The 16,940-nt window shown below is 33.8% G+C and overlaps 2 protein-coding genes across 5 annotated transcripts; both read right to left on the minus strand.

Annotated features, from left to right (window-relative positions):
• Positions 1-807: 807 nt before the first annotated feature.
• On the minus strand, positions 808-13,094 carry LOC113736757 (delta(12)-acyl-lipid-desaturase-like). Its single transcript, XM_072084048.1, has 4 exons — positions 12,945-13,094; positions 12,310-12,453; positions 1,349-1,706; positions 808-1,307 (listed from the first exon to the last, which is right to left on the minus strand). Exons 1-4 carry the CDS (start codon positions 13,092-13,094, stop codon positions 808-810), a joined length of 1,152 nt encoding a protein of 383 aa, XP_071940149.1.
• Positions 11,492-16,623, minus strand: LOC113705870 (auxin-binding protein T85-like). Of its 4 annotated transcripts, none has more exons than XR_003451976.2 (5): positions 16,382-16,623; positions 16,069-16,272; positions 15,539-15,606; positions 14,570-14,769; positions 11,492-12,425 (listed from the first exon to the last, which is right to left on the minus strand). XR_003451976.2 is itself a non-coding variant. In XM_027227825.2 (4 exons), exons 1-4 carry the CDS (start codon positions 16,418-16,420, stop codon positions 14,661-14,663), a joined length of 420 nt encoding a protein of 139 aa, XP_027083626.1. In that variant the 5' UTR covers positions 16,421-16,622; the 3' UTR covers positions 14,300-14,660. The 4 variants fall into 4 exon arrangements, 1 of the variants encoding a protein (XP_027083626.1); XR_003451972.2 differs by having other exon boundaries at positions 11,492-12,504; positions 16,382-16,622; XR_003451977.2 differs by lacking the exon at positions 11,492-12,425 and adding an exon at positions 12,797-13,101.
• Between the last annotated feature and the right edge of the window lie 317 nt (positions 16,624-16,940).

Raw genomic sequence — 16,940 nt, forward strand, 5'->3', positions numbered from 1 at the left:
GATAAAATTGAATAAAGACTAAGTTGGCGGTGGAAGTGCCCAGATTTTTGGTAATTCTCTGGGCAGCAGCATCCATCTAGATTCCGTGAGTTGGTGTAGTAGATTTTGATGAAGATTTTGGATTTAGTAAAGGAAGAAAAGAAAAGCAAAATGGAAGGGAAAAGCAAAATATAGAAAATGAAAAACGAAGGGGGGGGGGGGAAAGAAGGAGCCAGATTTGTCTTCTGTTCAACAATGGATGTTGGAGAAGATGACATCTTTTTTATAATTTCAATTTAGACCCTCAATGTACTTTTTGTTCTCAAATAAATTAAGAAAGTTTGTAAAATTTCAATTAAACCATATATTAACTATTGGTACGGGTAAAAAACTGGGTTAGTATAGGAATTTTAAATATTTCCTTTAAATTGGATGATTTCCATCCATTTCTCAAAGGAGTCCAAAGTATGGAAGGGTTATGTGGATATTTTTAAATAATGAGGGGGGTTTCATATACAATAGGCAAACCACAGAGGGGGTTTACTGATTTTATCCCAAAAAAATATTCCTCTACCTTGTTGATTTGAAGAACTAAGCCAAATTAATATTCCTTTGAGAGTTAGAATCAGATACTCCAGCAACTGTTTGGACATTTGGCTGAGCGAAATGTTGTTAACTGTAGTTAACGCAAAGTTAGACATGCATTTTCTAATTGACAATTGGCTGAGCGAAAGAAAGCTACTTCTTTCTCCACAAATGCCAATTTCAAATATACAGCTTCACTAATAACAGTACAGACTATTAGGTGATCAGGATCAGATAATCTCATCAAATCTTATTCTTGTACCAGAATACACCCTTGCTTCCTTCATCTGGCTCAACATAAAGACATTCTTTTGCCTCCCTCCACATCGCCTTGTAGAGAGGAGAGCCATCAAATCGGTAATACTCTCCCAGAATCGGCTTCATTGCTTCAGTTGCCTCCACTGCGCGATAATGTGGCATTTTTGAAAAGAGATGATGAACCACATGTGTGTTTGTGATGTTATGGAAGACCTTGTTCAAGACACCATAATCTCTATGAACGGCTGCCAGCGCGCCCCTCAGCCAATCCCACTCAGATGAATCATAGTGTGGCAATGAAGTGTGAGTGTGGTGCAGATATGTGATGAAAACAATGATTCCATTTAGAATGAGCAACGGTAGCACATAGATGCATATAAGCCAGGCTAGCCCTTTTGCTAGTGCGCTGTGATAAAGCACATAAATTGTTACAATGACACCAACATTGAAAATGTAGATTTGAAGCCTCTCGCGAGCATACCAACATTGAAAATGTAGATTTGAAGCCTCTCGCGAGCATTATTGATTGGACAATAAGGATCATAATGGCTTGCGAAACGATCATATTGTCTGCCTGAAGCATTGATGGCCAAGTACAAGGGCCAACCCAATACAAGTGTGATTGCCAGAGTGATGACTCTGCCAGGAGAGTTGTTCAGGTACCACTCTATTTCTGACTTTGGATTCGGCACAAAGACTTCGTCATGTTCGATTGATCCAATGTTGGAGTGGTGGCGCCGATGGCTGTATTTCCACGAGAAGTAGGGGACCATAAGCGCGAAGTGGATGACAAGACCAACAGTGTCATTCACCCACTGGTAGTCGCTGAATGCATGGTGACCGCATTCATGGGCAATGACCCAAACTCCAAGGAAAACACAGCCCTCAATGTTATGTCAGATGCAGCGAAACAGAAACACAAACAAGAACACAAGAACAATTTCGAGAGAAATCAGAATTTTTTATTAGGGTTGTAATCGGAATAATTTACAGACTGAATATAAGGTGTATATATATACAACCAATTAACCAAACGGATTGGACCCAAAAATAGGTCCAAAACTGAAATCCAAAATAAAAACAGACACGGAAAGTGACTTAAACATGAATCTCAACCCCTTAAAACAAATCAAAAACATGTAGAATGCAAATCGAGGGTTGAGGTTCTTGAATCAAAAAGTCCCCCTGACATTTTCAATGCATATGATGGTGCTCAAATGGTTCAAAAGAGTGCAACTAGATCAGAACATACTTAATCACTTAAATGCACTTCAATTTCATGCAAATGACTGACTTAACCTCGCATTATGAAATTAAGCATTGTAAACTCAAAAATAAAGATTAAACTTCCCTTTTTTTACGTCGGTCTCCACTCCTTATAAGCTCTTTTGCACTTGAAATAATTCGCATGACTTCTTGTCATTGCTACCTACAAAACACAAAAAAAAAAATACTAATCAAATAACTAAAACCTACTAAAAAACTAGAAATTATTGGATTGCCTTCCAACAAGCGCTTCTTTATAGTTGTTAGCTCAACTATTTCACCTCACTTTTCAAGGAGGATTTGTTAAAGAATAATCTACCATTTTTGGACGTGGTGGATCATTAAAAGGTGGTTTAAGAATAAAAACCACATAATCAAATGATAAGAGAGATGGAAGAAGCTTACCTATCTTAAGTGATTCATAGATTTTACCTTGAATGTGTGTCACCTGAGTTCTTACCAAAGTAATGTCTGCGTGACCTTCTTGGGTAATAATACCTTTAAAACCTTTACTTCCATTAAATTCCTCAAGAGGGGTGAAAAATGAGGCGCTGATACTCATCTCTTGAGGTTCAACGTTAGTTCCAAAGATATTATCTTGTGAAATGGACATTTCCTCATTGAAACTCAAATTGAATTCATCATTTTCATCAAAATGAATCCACTTTCACTTGCAACATGCTCACCATTCATGCTAGGGTCATAGTGTATATAATTAGAAGAAATAACTTGACACAACTTATGCAATTGGTCTTGTATTCTACCAAAGTGAGAAACTAATTCATCTAACCTTTCATCAATCCTAACAAAACGATTGGAGGTTGCATTAGCTAGCTTTTCTATAACTAAATCAAATTGATTAGAAAATTTTTCTATAGCTAGCTCCGAAGATGCATTAGAATCATTAGCTAATGGTTCACTTTCTAATTCCCAAGGTAAAGATGCATTAGCTAACCTTTCTATTGCTAATTTCCAAGATGGTTTAGATTCATATTAGACACATTCGGATTGGTAATCATAAAAACATGGAGAATCACTATATGCATATTGATTATCCCAACCATAAGTATAAGAATTACTCCAATTAGGTCCATTTTGATCAAAATAAGGATTGTAATGCCCTAATTCATCATAATAATTCACATTTTGTGATTGCTTACATACATGAGTAGCATGATCACCTCCACACAAGTCACAAATCTCATTATAAGAATTGAAAGCATTAAAATTCCTCTTTTGTTCAAGCATATTTGTAACAGTGTCCAATTGAACTTTTAATGTTATAAAATCGCATTTAGCCTTTACGCACCTCAAGCAATCATCAAATGACATACCTTCAGTAATTTATTGGTTACCTCTATCCATGGACCTTTGCACGTAGTAGCCATTCATTGCCTAACTTTCAATTATCATGCATTGTTCTCCAAATTGACCTACCCTCCTCATTACCTAAAATTGCTTTTAAACAACTACTTAAGAGCAAGATTAGTAAGAAGAATAGGTGATAAAATACATATACACATTAAGCACAAAAATAAAAGTAAATAAAATTCAAGACTAACTCAACAAACACACAACAAACTAGACTCAATTAATACACAAGAAAAACTATTAAAATGTCTAAACTAATAAAGTTGTTCTTAGCACCAATATTGAGCAAATTATTCCCGACAACGATGCCAAAAACTTGACAAGCACGGGGCATACATATATCAATTAGTTCATTCACAGTTAAATTTTATATTTATAAAATTCTAAATACCCCACACGCGATTTTTCATAAGTATACGAGTCACGATTGATTATAGGGTATCAATGGTCGAACCCATAGGGAAGATTGTCAATTACCGATGTTTTTCGAACTCCTTTATTATTTAGACTATCACAAGTACTAGATATTAAATCTATACTATAAACATGAGATAAAAATAATAAAAATAACAACAGAAAGCTCATAGAGATATGGAATTCCTTACTACTCTTGCAAATGAAATTACTGGTTAAGTGAAATCTATTATCTTAGCTAATTATGGCATAATTTCCTAATGCATGTGATACCCACTTTCGCCGGTGTACCAACTATACCTATACTTAATTTATACATACTTTCGTGGTTAAGAATTTAGTTACAAATTCATTTCTTTTATGAAATTACATGAAACAAGTCACTAAAGCCACATAGGTGCACCTCTACTTTCGTGAGTATACTCTCTAGGTTTATCACTTCCTTGAACTAGTATTAAATTCCAAATTTCATTGCAAACTTAACACTTTAAGCTTATTACAATTAATGGCCGGTTAATCATGATTAGAAAAGCAAAAGTGATAAATAACTTGCTCAAAATAATATAATCAAATAACCATTAACTATTTTCCTAACTAAGAAATAACCGTAGGCACGACCATAGGATTTAATTTCTCGATTGCAATAAGAATTAGAAAAATCCAATCCTAACTAACAAACACGTTACGAGGGTTTGTTTAAGTTAGATCATACGTTTCCCTAATATGAAACCAATTACGCTAGTTGCCACTGGTATTAATCAATTGAACAATTACGGATTCAATCAATTAATCTGGCAGTAGATTATTAGGTTAATTTGAATATCGAGCCCTTGATATTCAAATAACATAACCAGCATAAGAAGTTAAATCAGAAAATGTACAAATACCAATGAATAAAAGAAATAAGTAAAATAATTCGATCTCACAGATGTTTGGAACCGAATCCTCCAATAGACCTTCGACTAGAAAATAAGAATTTAGTTTTTCATTATTGAGAAAATCGCCAACACGATGATATGGGAAAGAGCCAAAATCATTGGCTCCTCCCAAGAGCTCCTCATATATATGTATGTAGTCGGCTGACTCTTTTCTTCTCTAAGAAATAGTAATCAAACGGGAGCCGGCCTTTTCTTTTCCTATTTTCTAGTTTCCCAAAATACATTGAACTTTCTAATTTTCCTAAAAGAAAATATTTCCTAATAATCTAAGATGTTTCTCAACTGTATTTGGAAACATGCTTCGTAAGTCTTCGGCTTGAATTAGGAAACTGCCATGCGTGAATCTCGTCTTCTCTAGACTTGATAGTAATTCTTGGAAAATTACCCCTTTTATCACATTTTGCTCATTTTCCTACAATTGGCACTATTAACCAAATATAAGTAGAATTCATCAATTAAAATAATATTTGGCTAAAATCAAAGGAAAAATAATTATAAATTTAGCAACAAATTATGACCTATCAGTGTACCTGAAGTTGCAATCATATAGACAGCAACCAGTTGCTATAAAAAAGAATCTAAAATTGGCTGGTAAATTCTATGGACCCTTTCAAATCATGGAGAAGATCAGTGGAGTGGCATATAGGCTTAAACTACTAGCAGAAGCTAAAATCCATCTAGTCTTTCATGTCTCCTTACTTACGAAAAAGATAGGCCCTCATCAAAACACTACCTCAACACTGCCAAACTTTGATTGCCATGATCAGTGCCTTCTACAACCAACTGAAGTTTTGAAGAGACGAGTAATTTTGAGGAATGTGTTCCTATTATACAGTATCTCAACAAATGACATCAGTTAGTAGAAAGGGAAATTTCAAGGGAAGATCAATCCTTCATTACTAGCCAGTTTCCAGAGTTCCAGCCTTAAGGACAAGGATATCCTCAATCAGAGGAGGTATTGTCAGGATTAGGGGTATATATGAAGAAGAGCAAAAGTATTAAGGGTCGCAATTGTAAATATTAGAGGTAGTTAAAGGTCGTTAGAAGTCGTTGCAACTGAAGATGCAGAATCATATATATATATATATATATATATATATATATATATATATATATATATATATCATAAAGTCGTACTCTCATCCTTATCCTTTTATTTTATCTCTTTCCTACGTGGCTTAACGATAGGGCAAGTAGGTGCAACGCGCTTTATGAGTTAACCCCCTAATAACCTACCCTATTCCATCCCTCTTTTTTCTGTTGCCTTTACAATTCTAGATAATCCTTCCATAATTATCTCTTCCATTCTTTCACCTTTTTTTCCTTAACCCTAATCGTCAAGCCTAAATTTCCTGGGGATTAGTATAAATAATTTTGAATAATATTTTTAACTGTCTCTCATGTTCAACTCAAAAGTTTGAAATATCAATTCAAATATTAGATAATCTTTATCAGATTATCGCTATTGCAGATACTCTACATTTTTACTCATATATATAGTTCTCGATCTATTACTCATCACTTTATCAAGCAATGAAAATGTTTACACTTTTCCACCAATTTTTTTGGAAAGTTTTTTTTTTTTTACTTCAATGGAAGGACTGGATTTGGAACTTCGTTTTTATTCCCTTCAATGCAAGGACAGCATTTGGACTTTGTTTATACTCGCTGTATGTGCTCTGTAATTTCCTACACCTTCTTCATAGCTAGGTCATAAAATTTGAATTTTCTAAGTCTTCAAAAGTTACAGTTTGGTTTTTATTTCTGGCAAGGTTTTTGTAATTAATTTGTTATTTCAATTTATGGATTCACTCTTCAATTCAAGTAGAACACATATTGCTTTTTGGTTAGTGATTTAAAAGTGGCCTTTTAAACTATGTGTTTTCACACGATTTTTTTATTGCCTTTGACAATTTATTAATTGTCAATAACAATGTGCTAATTTTTTTTTTATTTTCTAGGTTTCTGGGGTTTAAAAAATTTTGTGCAATTTTCAATGGTTTTTTTTTAGACTTTGGTAGAAAGCTTCTAAAGAACAAGAAGGTGTCACTGATTACATAAATGGCAAGGCATCAAGTTCATTGTCATATAGCAGTTCACGTCATGCAATATACATCAGACTATTTAGATTTTTTATGTTTTTGACTTAAGAGCAAAATACATCTTATGTTTTCGTTTTGCTTCTATTAGCTGTGAACAGATTTAGAAGGTTGTTGTATTCGTATGACTTGATTGATTCTGAATTCTGATATTTTATTTATACTTCATTCGGCTTCTTTTCTTTTCACATTAACCTTTAAACCATTTATATTAAGTACCAAAATTGATGTTTTGGTAATGGGTTGGCTATTCTTTTGTTTACAGAAGATCAGCTAAGATTTGATCTTGCCTATTTTCAAGTTTTTGAATGTTATCATATTGTTGAATGTTTTTTTTTCATTTTTGAATTATTAGTCACTGAATTAGATGTTTAAATTTACATTATAAGACTATTTTTGAATAACAATGTGCACATAGTAATGTATTTAAGAAAGGTTATAATAGATTATACAATAAGTTTGTATTTTATGCAAATTTTTTATGAACTACACTAAATAATTTATTATTTTTAAATAATTCCCATTTAACGAATGGGTACAAAACTAGTTTGTTACTGGAGTTAGAAACTAGCAAAGTCTCAACAATTGTGTATAAATTCTAGAATGTAATGGGATTAAAACAAGAAATGATAATTGAATTTTTCCCTCCTTTCTCGTTCTCTCTCGGGAATCTTCCTTTTTTTTTTAGTTTTCTCATTTCCTTTCTAATTTCCTTCTCTCTCTTCTTTTCTTCTTCCTGTTCATCTAATTCTACTAATCCTTGAAGGTCCTGACAAATTGCACGTAGGAGGGGTGCCTGTCTATGGTCTCCCTCCCCCCAAGTGGAAGAGCCGACGTTATAATTAGTGATAATGGTAGTCTGCCCATCTCTAGTAAAGGTTTTTGAATATTTTTACCAAGTAAGTGATTATGGTTCTTTACCTGCCCATCTCTAGTTCTTAATCTTTCTCTCTTTTGAAGTGATTATGGTTTCTTCTTATGTAAATTTTATATATACTGACAGTATATATACTATCATTGCTAAATCCATGACAAATGTGAAACAGGGGTTTCAAATTCAAAATTTACATAATTATCATTTATCCAAAACTATACACTATTAGTGCAGGAAAGATTAATCTTTTATTTAAACGAGGAGATTTTGTATAACAATTTGGAAAGACTACGTTTACACGGAAGATCAATTCATGGTCAAGAAAAGTTTGTACCAATTCATATTTGTGTGTATCAAATGTGATAGAGAATGCGGTGACGTAGAGATGGTTAGTGAGAGAGAGAGAAAGAGAGGAAAAGAGCTTTCTTTTTCTCATAAAATAGGAAAGTTAGAGAGATATCTAACGTTTAAGAAAAAACAAACTAGGAAATTAAATTTAGTTCAGTTTTTGTCTTTATAAGAATTATCATGTTGATGGAGTACGAATAGCAATACCAGCTTTTTATGTGATTAATGCACTTTCTTTCTTGGCCCTATACATAAAAAGGGTAGCCTACGTGTTATTTTGAACTGTTAAGAATTTAACTCGAGGATATATGATTTAATCTTGTTGCTAAATAGGCAACTACCATAACAAGTCAAGAAATTTATAAAATGCCAATCTTTGCTAGTTGTTGAGTTCTTGGAAGTTGGAAGCTAATATTTTTTTTCCCCTGCGTTCATAAAAATTGATTTACTCAACAAAATATATAGTTCCTCTAGAAAAACTTAGATGGTGTCAATTTAATCATACTATACGACTATACTTGAATACCTCCACACTCATTGTATAACTTCTTATCTATGTGGCTCTTTAATGGTAATTCTAGATGTAGATACCATACTCAGATGGGCAAGCAATACCGTCAGAACAATTAATTATCTTCCTGCCAGAGTATATTTTACTTAAATGTCAAAATTACTCTCAATCAATCAACTTTAGATATGTTCATTAATTACTCCTTTTTGCTCTCTAATTAAGTAATTTCTGTTAGATCTCTCACTCTTCTTCCTATTATTTTCATTTCTCTCTTTTTCACCCACACACTAATGTATCTATTATTTTATAATTAAATATGTAGTTTTTGCCAAAATCTTTTCTTATATCTTTTTGGTTCTATGCGATCTTGCTTTTTGATTCAATTCTAAAAATTTTATTTATTCTTTTTTTTTTTTTGTAAATAGAACTTCATTTAACTCCAACAAATTTCAGTTTAAAATAATTATTATTAAGATGTCATTGTAACTCAATACTTTAGCATAAAATTTTTTTTGACATGCAACATGCATTTTTCTTTTGAATTTTGCTCGTTTATCATGCCTCTGAGCAACTAATAGCATTAAAACTTTGCCATCTTTTTCTCTTTTATACTTGTCATATAAATCTTGAATTTTTATCTTTTATCAGGTATAAGACTTGATTTCTATCAAGTATTCATATTATCTAATAATTAGATGAAAATAAGTTTAAATTATATTACATTATATCTCTTATGAATATTGAAGAGAAAAACTATTTTTTGGGACTATTTTCATTTTAAACTATTAATTATTTTGACTTAAACTACATTGTGCTTGAAAAAAGAACCATTTGAGTGAAATTTTAAAAATTAAAAGAATATAAGGGCATAAAGAAGTAATATAAAAGAAATTATTAAAACCAAGACCAATTTAGTAAATCATGAAAATAATTCATGAATTAGTGTGTGTGTGTGTGTGTGTGTGTGTGTGAGAGAGAGAGAGAGAGAGAGAGAGAGAGAGAGAGAGAGAGAGAGAGAGAGAGAGAGAGAGGTGTGAGTAAGTGAGTAGGAAAAAATTTTAATTGGAGAAAGAAGAAGAGAAGTAATTAGCGCTTAATGAATCTAATATATATATATATATATATATATATATATATATATATATATGGAGTTGATTGATTAAAGATAATAGTGGCATTTGAAAAAAATTTACTCTGACAGGAACATTGTTGCTCAAAAAATAACGCCAGCCTACCCAAATGACAGGGAAACATGTTACGGTTTTAAATGTAGCAAGCGGAAACTTGGTTAAAACCCACCCTGGTGCACTCCCACAGCGACCAACAAGGAGACAAAGAATGGTGCTGCAAGCCTATAAGAGCTAGGAACGATCAGCTTGCAGAGGTCATTGACGGTCCAAATCAGGTCCAATAAACTGAAATTGATTTTGACCGTTGGTTATAAACCAAAAAAAAAAAAAAGAAAGAATATATTGACCGAATTAGATTAATTGATGTGGTGGCTCATATCAACTAAGGGAACTCAGATCTAAGTAGTGAACTAGTCTCTTGGAAACAAGACTCATGGCTCGAGAAAAAGTATTGATATATTGATCAGTAGAAATATAAATATTTATCGATGGATAATATATTGGGCAATCAATTTATTTAAAGCCTTTGTTTTCCGCTCAAATAGTTTTGGGTTAACTCACCAGTCACCACCCATGATGTTACAATTGTTACATCAAACCTTGTACTTGAGTGTTTTGTGGTGCTAAATTCTAACTTACAAGGAACGAGAACCACCTTTAAAACTCGTATGATAAACAAGCATAAAAATATTATTTAGTAAATAATACATAATAAACTACTAACAACTTGAATTAATCATTTTAAAACTACAATTCTTACAAATGACCTTGATGACAAATAGAAGAGCCAATGTCATAATTTGGAACCGCTACCCAATTTACCAATAACTAGGAAATATAAACCGCGCTCTGTGCAATAGAGACAAAATTTTGTATGCCCAATTCATGATTAAGCAGCCCAATCAAATTTTGTATGAGAAAAAGCCTATTCATTTAAAACTCAAGATTAATAGCTGAAAATAATATATAAAAAAATGCCTATATACTTAAGGACCATATTTATTTTGCATGTATTTGACACCCTTCTGCACATTTTTTTTAAAATTTCCTTCTATTTGGTCTTATAATGAAGGTTATGGAGCCGTACAAATTTGAGCATGATATTTTGGAGTGATGCGATGAATGGTTAGTTTATGCTTTTTGTATAACAACTTTTACCGGATGTTTTTTTGGGAAACCTCTAACATGCAGCCTTTGCTGCTTTGCTATTTTTAAGGTGATGAAAATAATTCTTTTGATTGGTAGGGTAGCTAGTTGAACCTTTTCTTAAATTGTTTAATTGATGAAATTGGCATTATTAAATTGATTAGCAAATGAAGAGAGAAAATGAAAACATAGTGGGGAAGCTCACGGGCAGCAAAGCAATCCTAGGCGATGTCAATATATTTTTAGACCGCGCAATCTTATATAGGCATTGTCTGGAAAAAAGGTTTCAGATTCTATCCCATGTCCTTGATGTTTTTTCCTTGGAGATCAATGAATTACTCCCTCCGTCCCGTTTTGTTAGTCTTGATTTTTTTTTTTCACACAGATTAAGAAAGTGTAATTAATTTGGTTGGAAACATAAATTTAGATTAATAATTTTCTAAAATACCCTTATGCTAATCACGAAGAGTGCCAATTAATATCAGTTACAGCTAATGAGTTAGTATTGGAAAAACTCAATATATCCAATGTAGTGGGTTAGTATTTAATAACAATGTATTAATAACAAGATATTTAATAAGGGTATTTTAGATAATTTGAAAGATTACTACATTTCTTAATGGGAAAGTGGACTACAATTTGGGACAGACGAAAAAGGAAAACAAGACTATCAAAGTGGGACGGAGGGAGTAGTACTTATCAACCATTGAATTCCTAATTTGGTGAATTCCTAATTTGGTATAAGCAAATTCAAGCCTGGATCGCACTATTTAATGCAATATTAAGCAAAAAAATATTCGCCATCCAGATCAACACGCAATGAGTTAGTGAGTTCAATGGTTGATAAGCACTAATCCATCTAAACTATAAGAGAGGTCTGTTTTCCTCGTTTCGTTCATCCGAACTGTAATAATTAGGATTCTTGTTCTGAATTCTGTCTTCTTTATTTAGCACCTTCCTCTACTACCAAAAAAGGCAAAAAAAAAAACCATTATTTCCCGGGACGAGGGAAAAGAATTCAAGGATATTAGTTGAAGAAAGGGAGGTTCACCTTCCATCAGAATGCCTAATAAATATGTCACCTTTCAAAAGATCCATATAACATTCTAGCTTGATATGACTTAGCAAACAATCCATGATTTAAAGTGCAGAAGGGACAAGTGCCAAGAAAAAATGATAGCACAGAGACCTGTAACACAACAGCCTAACACAAATTAACTAAGGAACCATGAATATACATAGAAACAGATCTCACAATTATCAGGCTTCACTCTGTGTCTAATACCAATAATAACTGGATTGGACTCAACAGACCCCATTGCATCTACTATGGTCCATCCCACTTCAGTCTCAAAAATCGCAGAAAAAAATCACAGAACAGGTTTCTTACCATAGCAACAAACATAAACAACAAGGTGTCAGCAATCTTGAAAAATGCAGCGGCCAACAAAAGCAACACGGAAGGATCCAAGCACCGGAAATCACCTTTGATCAATGACATAATCTCTAGCAATAACAGAAACACCGTCACCGTCTAAAAGCGCCTTTCTCACTGGTAAAGCATATAAAACAACTCCTATCATATCTATTACAAATCAGTCAACCAAAAGACAAGAGTTAGTTTGTCACAATATCAGCTCAGAAACAAAACAACTACTCGTATGAAAAAAGGAAACCAGTGAGAAAAAAGAAGGAAAAAAAGTAAAGTAATGGCAAATAGAGGGGCCAGAACAGAAAACAAGGATACTCAATACATTGAAGAAACTGCATTCAATACAACCAAACATGAACAACGGTAACAATGTTAGCCTTTTCCCCCCAAAAAAATGGAAAAAAGGATAAACCAGGCGCTCAAATTCACCATACAACGTGTACAGTTGGCTAAAAAATAGTATAACTTTTTCATTCCAAAACCCCGAGGCATTAACACGGAATATATTACTGAAATCACAACTAATACTTCAAGCAAACAAAAGGACCACAGAGTAAACTATGACAATACAAGGGGCAAAAAGCTAAACGCACATGCGCATCATCAAACACGAAGCGACAATACACTTTTGTGGCACATTCTGCATCAGTAGTTTTGAGATGTGAGCCCTCAATAACTTGGATAATAGTCCATCGTAGCAAAGAACTGTGGACCTCAAATATACTCAATGCCTTTACATCCATCTAACAACTAAAGGAAAGAGAAAACAGGTCAAGAAATGAAAATGGGGAAAAAGAGATGAAGCCATGTGCACTATAAATGCATAGAGAATTCAAGAAAGAGGGAAAAAGCATAGCAAAATTAAGGGTTCATTTGGGAGTTGAGGATTTGGACAGAAAAGAAAGGAAAAGAAGAGAAAGTTCTTTTGTTTGTAAGTTTTTAGTAAGAGAGAAAAGAAAGGAAATGAGAGGATGAATAGAAGGCAAAATTTTTCCTCCCAAATTGGAGAGAAAGTTGGAGGAAGCTTGTGAAAATTTTTTAAAATACCTATTTTATCCTTAAAAATGTCTTGAACAAATATTTAATGACTTTCATATCCAAAATCATTCCACTAATTCTCAAAACCCCTAAACAACATAACAATCCCTTCTCTTCTCTCCTCTTCTTTCATAACGTTCCCCCCCCTCTTTTCCTAAACTCCCAAACGAACGCCTAAAGTAATATCAAATAGAGGCCAGAACAGGAAAAAAAGGATACTCAATAATACATTGAAGAGACTGCATTCAATACAACCAAAACATGAACAAAGGTAACAATGTTAACCTTTTTCCCCCAGAAAAAAAATGCAAAAAAGACCTCACAGCATACACAGATGAATAAGTCCGGTGGAAGGGAAAAAAGGACAAGCAGGTGTACACAATGTTGTGCTGAATCCAATTGCCATTTTATCTACTTATGTTGAAAAGTCTCTTCTCTCTTCCATATGTTATTAAATTGTCAAACTTCCCTTGTTGGTGTTTCCTTAAGGCTTAATGCAAGTAAACCAAGCTGTGTCAAGAATTGTGTGGCTCAACTTATTTTTTGATTTTTATTACATTCAAAATAAAAACTGAAGCCAGTCACAATCATTTGTCAACCTCTTATGGCAGAACCAATAACCATAGCAGGTATATGACTATGTCCCTTCTCAAACCCTCTCCTTCGCCTGGTAGAGGAGTTGTTGAAGTGAAATCTCACAAAAAAATTAGTCACACTCAGTTGTACCCAGTTCCAGAGATCTTCAAGAATAGAATGCTCTGCCTTAGAGGTCTAAGAAAGAAATACGTACTAGACTGCTTCGAACAAGAAAATATGTATACCAACTAGAAAGTTCCATAAGGTATAACATATAAGCTGTAATTGATCGGAAATAGAAATTAAAAATGCAACAAAGGGATGAAACAAACGATAGAGAAGAAACTTGTCAATTCTTTAATCGAACATGTAAGTTGGTACAGAAGAAGATCTCCACAGAACTGTTGTCATACTTCAGTCTGCTATAGTAATATCTCATTCTTATATAGAAAATATACAATGGAAATTGGCTATTCTCAAAATGCTTGCTACAAAATCTTGGGCTCTGAAGCATGCAGCAGAAAAGGTAATTAAATGCACCCATCCAACAGAACCATACAATACTAGTCCTTTTGATCTGAAGAAGGCAAGAGTTTAATTGTACCTCTTGAAATGAGAACACTGCATGCGTCATGCTTGCAACTGATTGGATAAAATTTGACTTCCACTAATTGTGCAAGATTCTTGCTTTCAAGTTAAAGCTTATCTTTTGTTGGAGGCATCAGGTAACACTCTTCATCCCAATAATAAGGGAACTTCAATTTGGCTGCAGTATGCGGCATATGCCAGTCATCATATATAAACCTGAAAGTAAGAACACAGAGCATAATTGTCATTTCCTAACCATAAAATCCAAGTATACGAAGGGATACATCTACTTATGTATATTAATCTACTAAGTCTCGTGATAATCGGATATATGAAAGTATAACAAAAAGAATCCATCAATTGCTTCAAATAAAGAACTCAATCCATCAAAAACATCTATCTTATTCTCCACTACAAGGTCCAAAAAAAAAGATCGATTTGAAAAAGATAATTGGCACCTAGCATTCCCCTTGTTCTCCCTGTCCTTTTAATATATGTTTCTCTTCATCCCTCTAGTCTTCACTATCCCCAAAACCCAGCAAATTGAAATTTTCTATTTGGAAAGAATCACACTTTTGGCTCCTCTAGTACCTTGAATCCATCCATTTTCCCAAAATATGTCCATCTTTTCTTCTCAATTTAATCCTTGCACTAGCTTCATCACCAACTAAACTATCATGTTTCCATATGACCTAAAGAAGAATTCTAGTTCATCACTAACACACATTACTCCAACTACAACATCTCTGAAGTCATCTTTGAAGTAAAATTTCTGCAAAATGCTTTTTGGGTCATCGAACAATTGACTTTTCTATATATGTGAGTGTGTGTGTATTGATGAAAATTGAAACTTGTTTCCCTCCAAAGTAACTTCCATAAATCAGATATTTACTTGAGATACTAGTAGTACAGATCTAACATGGAATAATGTAAATTGATGAGATACAAGGCAACTAGAAATGACTGAAGTGCAGAACATGCTTACACTTTCACTGGAGGACGAGAGACAATAACCAAGAACTGTAAATCCTCCTCTTTGTTTGTGTTCCATATCTGCAACAAAAATAAATGAACAAAAAGTGTTGTGCATATCTCAGGATACTTTAGCATGAGCACTGCAACCTCATAATTAGTAAATATATACCGTACTAGCAACAGCAATTCCACAAATCATGGAGAACAGGAAGGACCAAAAAAGGATTGTAAACTGAGATTAAAAATAGAAAAAGAAAAAAAATGGAACAATAAACTTTAAACATAATCAATTTCATTAACATGGGATGGGGCTTCATCCTGTAACAGTTAATAGACACTTTTCTGGTGAGCTTTCCCTTCCATTCACTCGGATTTCTTCCTTTCATGTTGTGAAACCCACTCCTCCACTCCATAAGGGGAAAAAACAATAGCAAGAATGATGTTCAATTTTCTTTCTATGCAGATATTGCTGAATTGAATACAGATATATTTGCAAAAGTTCTGCACAAACAAAGAAAAGCAAAAGTTGAAACAATTCACCTGATGAGCATCATTAACAGGGACATGAAACGTGCTATTAGAGAATATAGGAAACTCTTGTGGGTTGCCAGGGTATTTGGAGTGTGAATTAGAAGCAAGATAAAGAGTCCCACTCCCTTTTAGTACCACGAACACTTCCTCGCATGAATGCCTATGAATTGGAGTATGAGATCCAGGAGCAAAAGTTTGCAGCCACACCTCAACCTATTGAAAGGGCATTCATAGAATTTAGGGCTAAGAGACGCAAGAAAGCTACCTCCTAATTTTCAATTTAACAGTTTAACACCAGAGAATTGGTATAGGATTGACTTACCTCTTTCATCCCATGTAAAAGCAAACCGGCTATGGTCATGTGAGACAAACCGGGTCTACCATAACTATCCTGCGTAAGCTCACTGATATTCCTCACCAGTGGAAGCCCTAGATTATAATTGAGAAACTTTCTTCATATTGAATTCTTCAATACTGTACTAAAAAAATCACCACACTATACTCACAAAATCACTTCTTTTACCCCCAAAAAAAAAATCACTTCGAAAGCAAAAAAACATAAAAGGAGAAACAGAGAATGAACCTTGTAAAGCGAAAATGATATCAGTTATACTCATTGATTGGGGATGAGAAGTGTGACAGCCCCACCTTACCCTAAGGCGAACCAAAGGGGTTAGCGGACTGCCTGCCCAACTCTCGTCAGGACTAACGGATCAGTTTACATCGATCTAATACGTTCCGAAACATACCAACGCGCGCAAACAAGTCAAAATCACAATATAAAAAAAAACGAAAATCGAAACCGAAGATGAACAGTACCGGCCACGTCAGAATCCGGCCAGAATCTGGCCGGATGTTCGGCCGGATTCCTGGCCGGATAC

The sequence above is a fragment of the Coffea arabica genome, chromosome 1c (assembly GCF_036785885.1).
Source record: "Coffea arabica cultivar ET-39 chromosome 1c, Coffea Arabica ET-39 HiFi, whole genome shotgun sequence".
In the NCBI taxonomy this organism is placed as follows: Eukaryota; Viridiplantae; Streptophyta; class Magnoliopsida; order Gentianales; family Rubiaceae; genus Coffea; species Coffea arabica.

Coding starts and splice junctions, on each gene's coding strand:
- LOC113736757 (XM_072084048.1), bottom strand. CDS start 13,094: ATGGATGTAAAGGCATTGAGTATATTTGAGGTCCACAGTTCTTTGCTA. Junction 12,454..12,944: donor TCGTGTTTGATGATGCGCAT/GTGCGTTTAGCT, acceptor AGGCGCTTTTAG/ACGGTGACGGTGTTTCTGTT. Junction 1,308..1,348: donor TTATGATCCTTATTGTCCAA/TCAATAATGCTC, acceptor TACATTTTCAAT/GTTGGTATGCTCGCGAGAGG.
- LOC113705870 (XM_027227825.2), bottom strand. CDS start 16,420: ATGACCATAGCCGGTTTGCTTTTACATGGGATGAAAGAG. Junction 15,607..16,068: donor CTGTTAATGATGCTCATCAG/GTGAATTGTTTC, acceptor TTTTTGTTGCAG/ATATGGAACACAAACAAAGA. Junction 14,770..15,538: donor TCTCGTCCTCCAGTGAAAGT/GTAAGCATGTTC, acceptor TCTTACTTTCAG/GTTTATATATGATGACTGGC.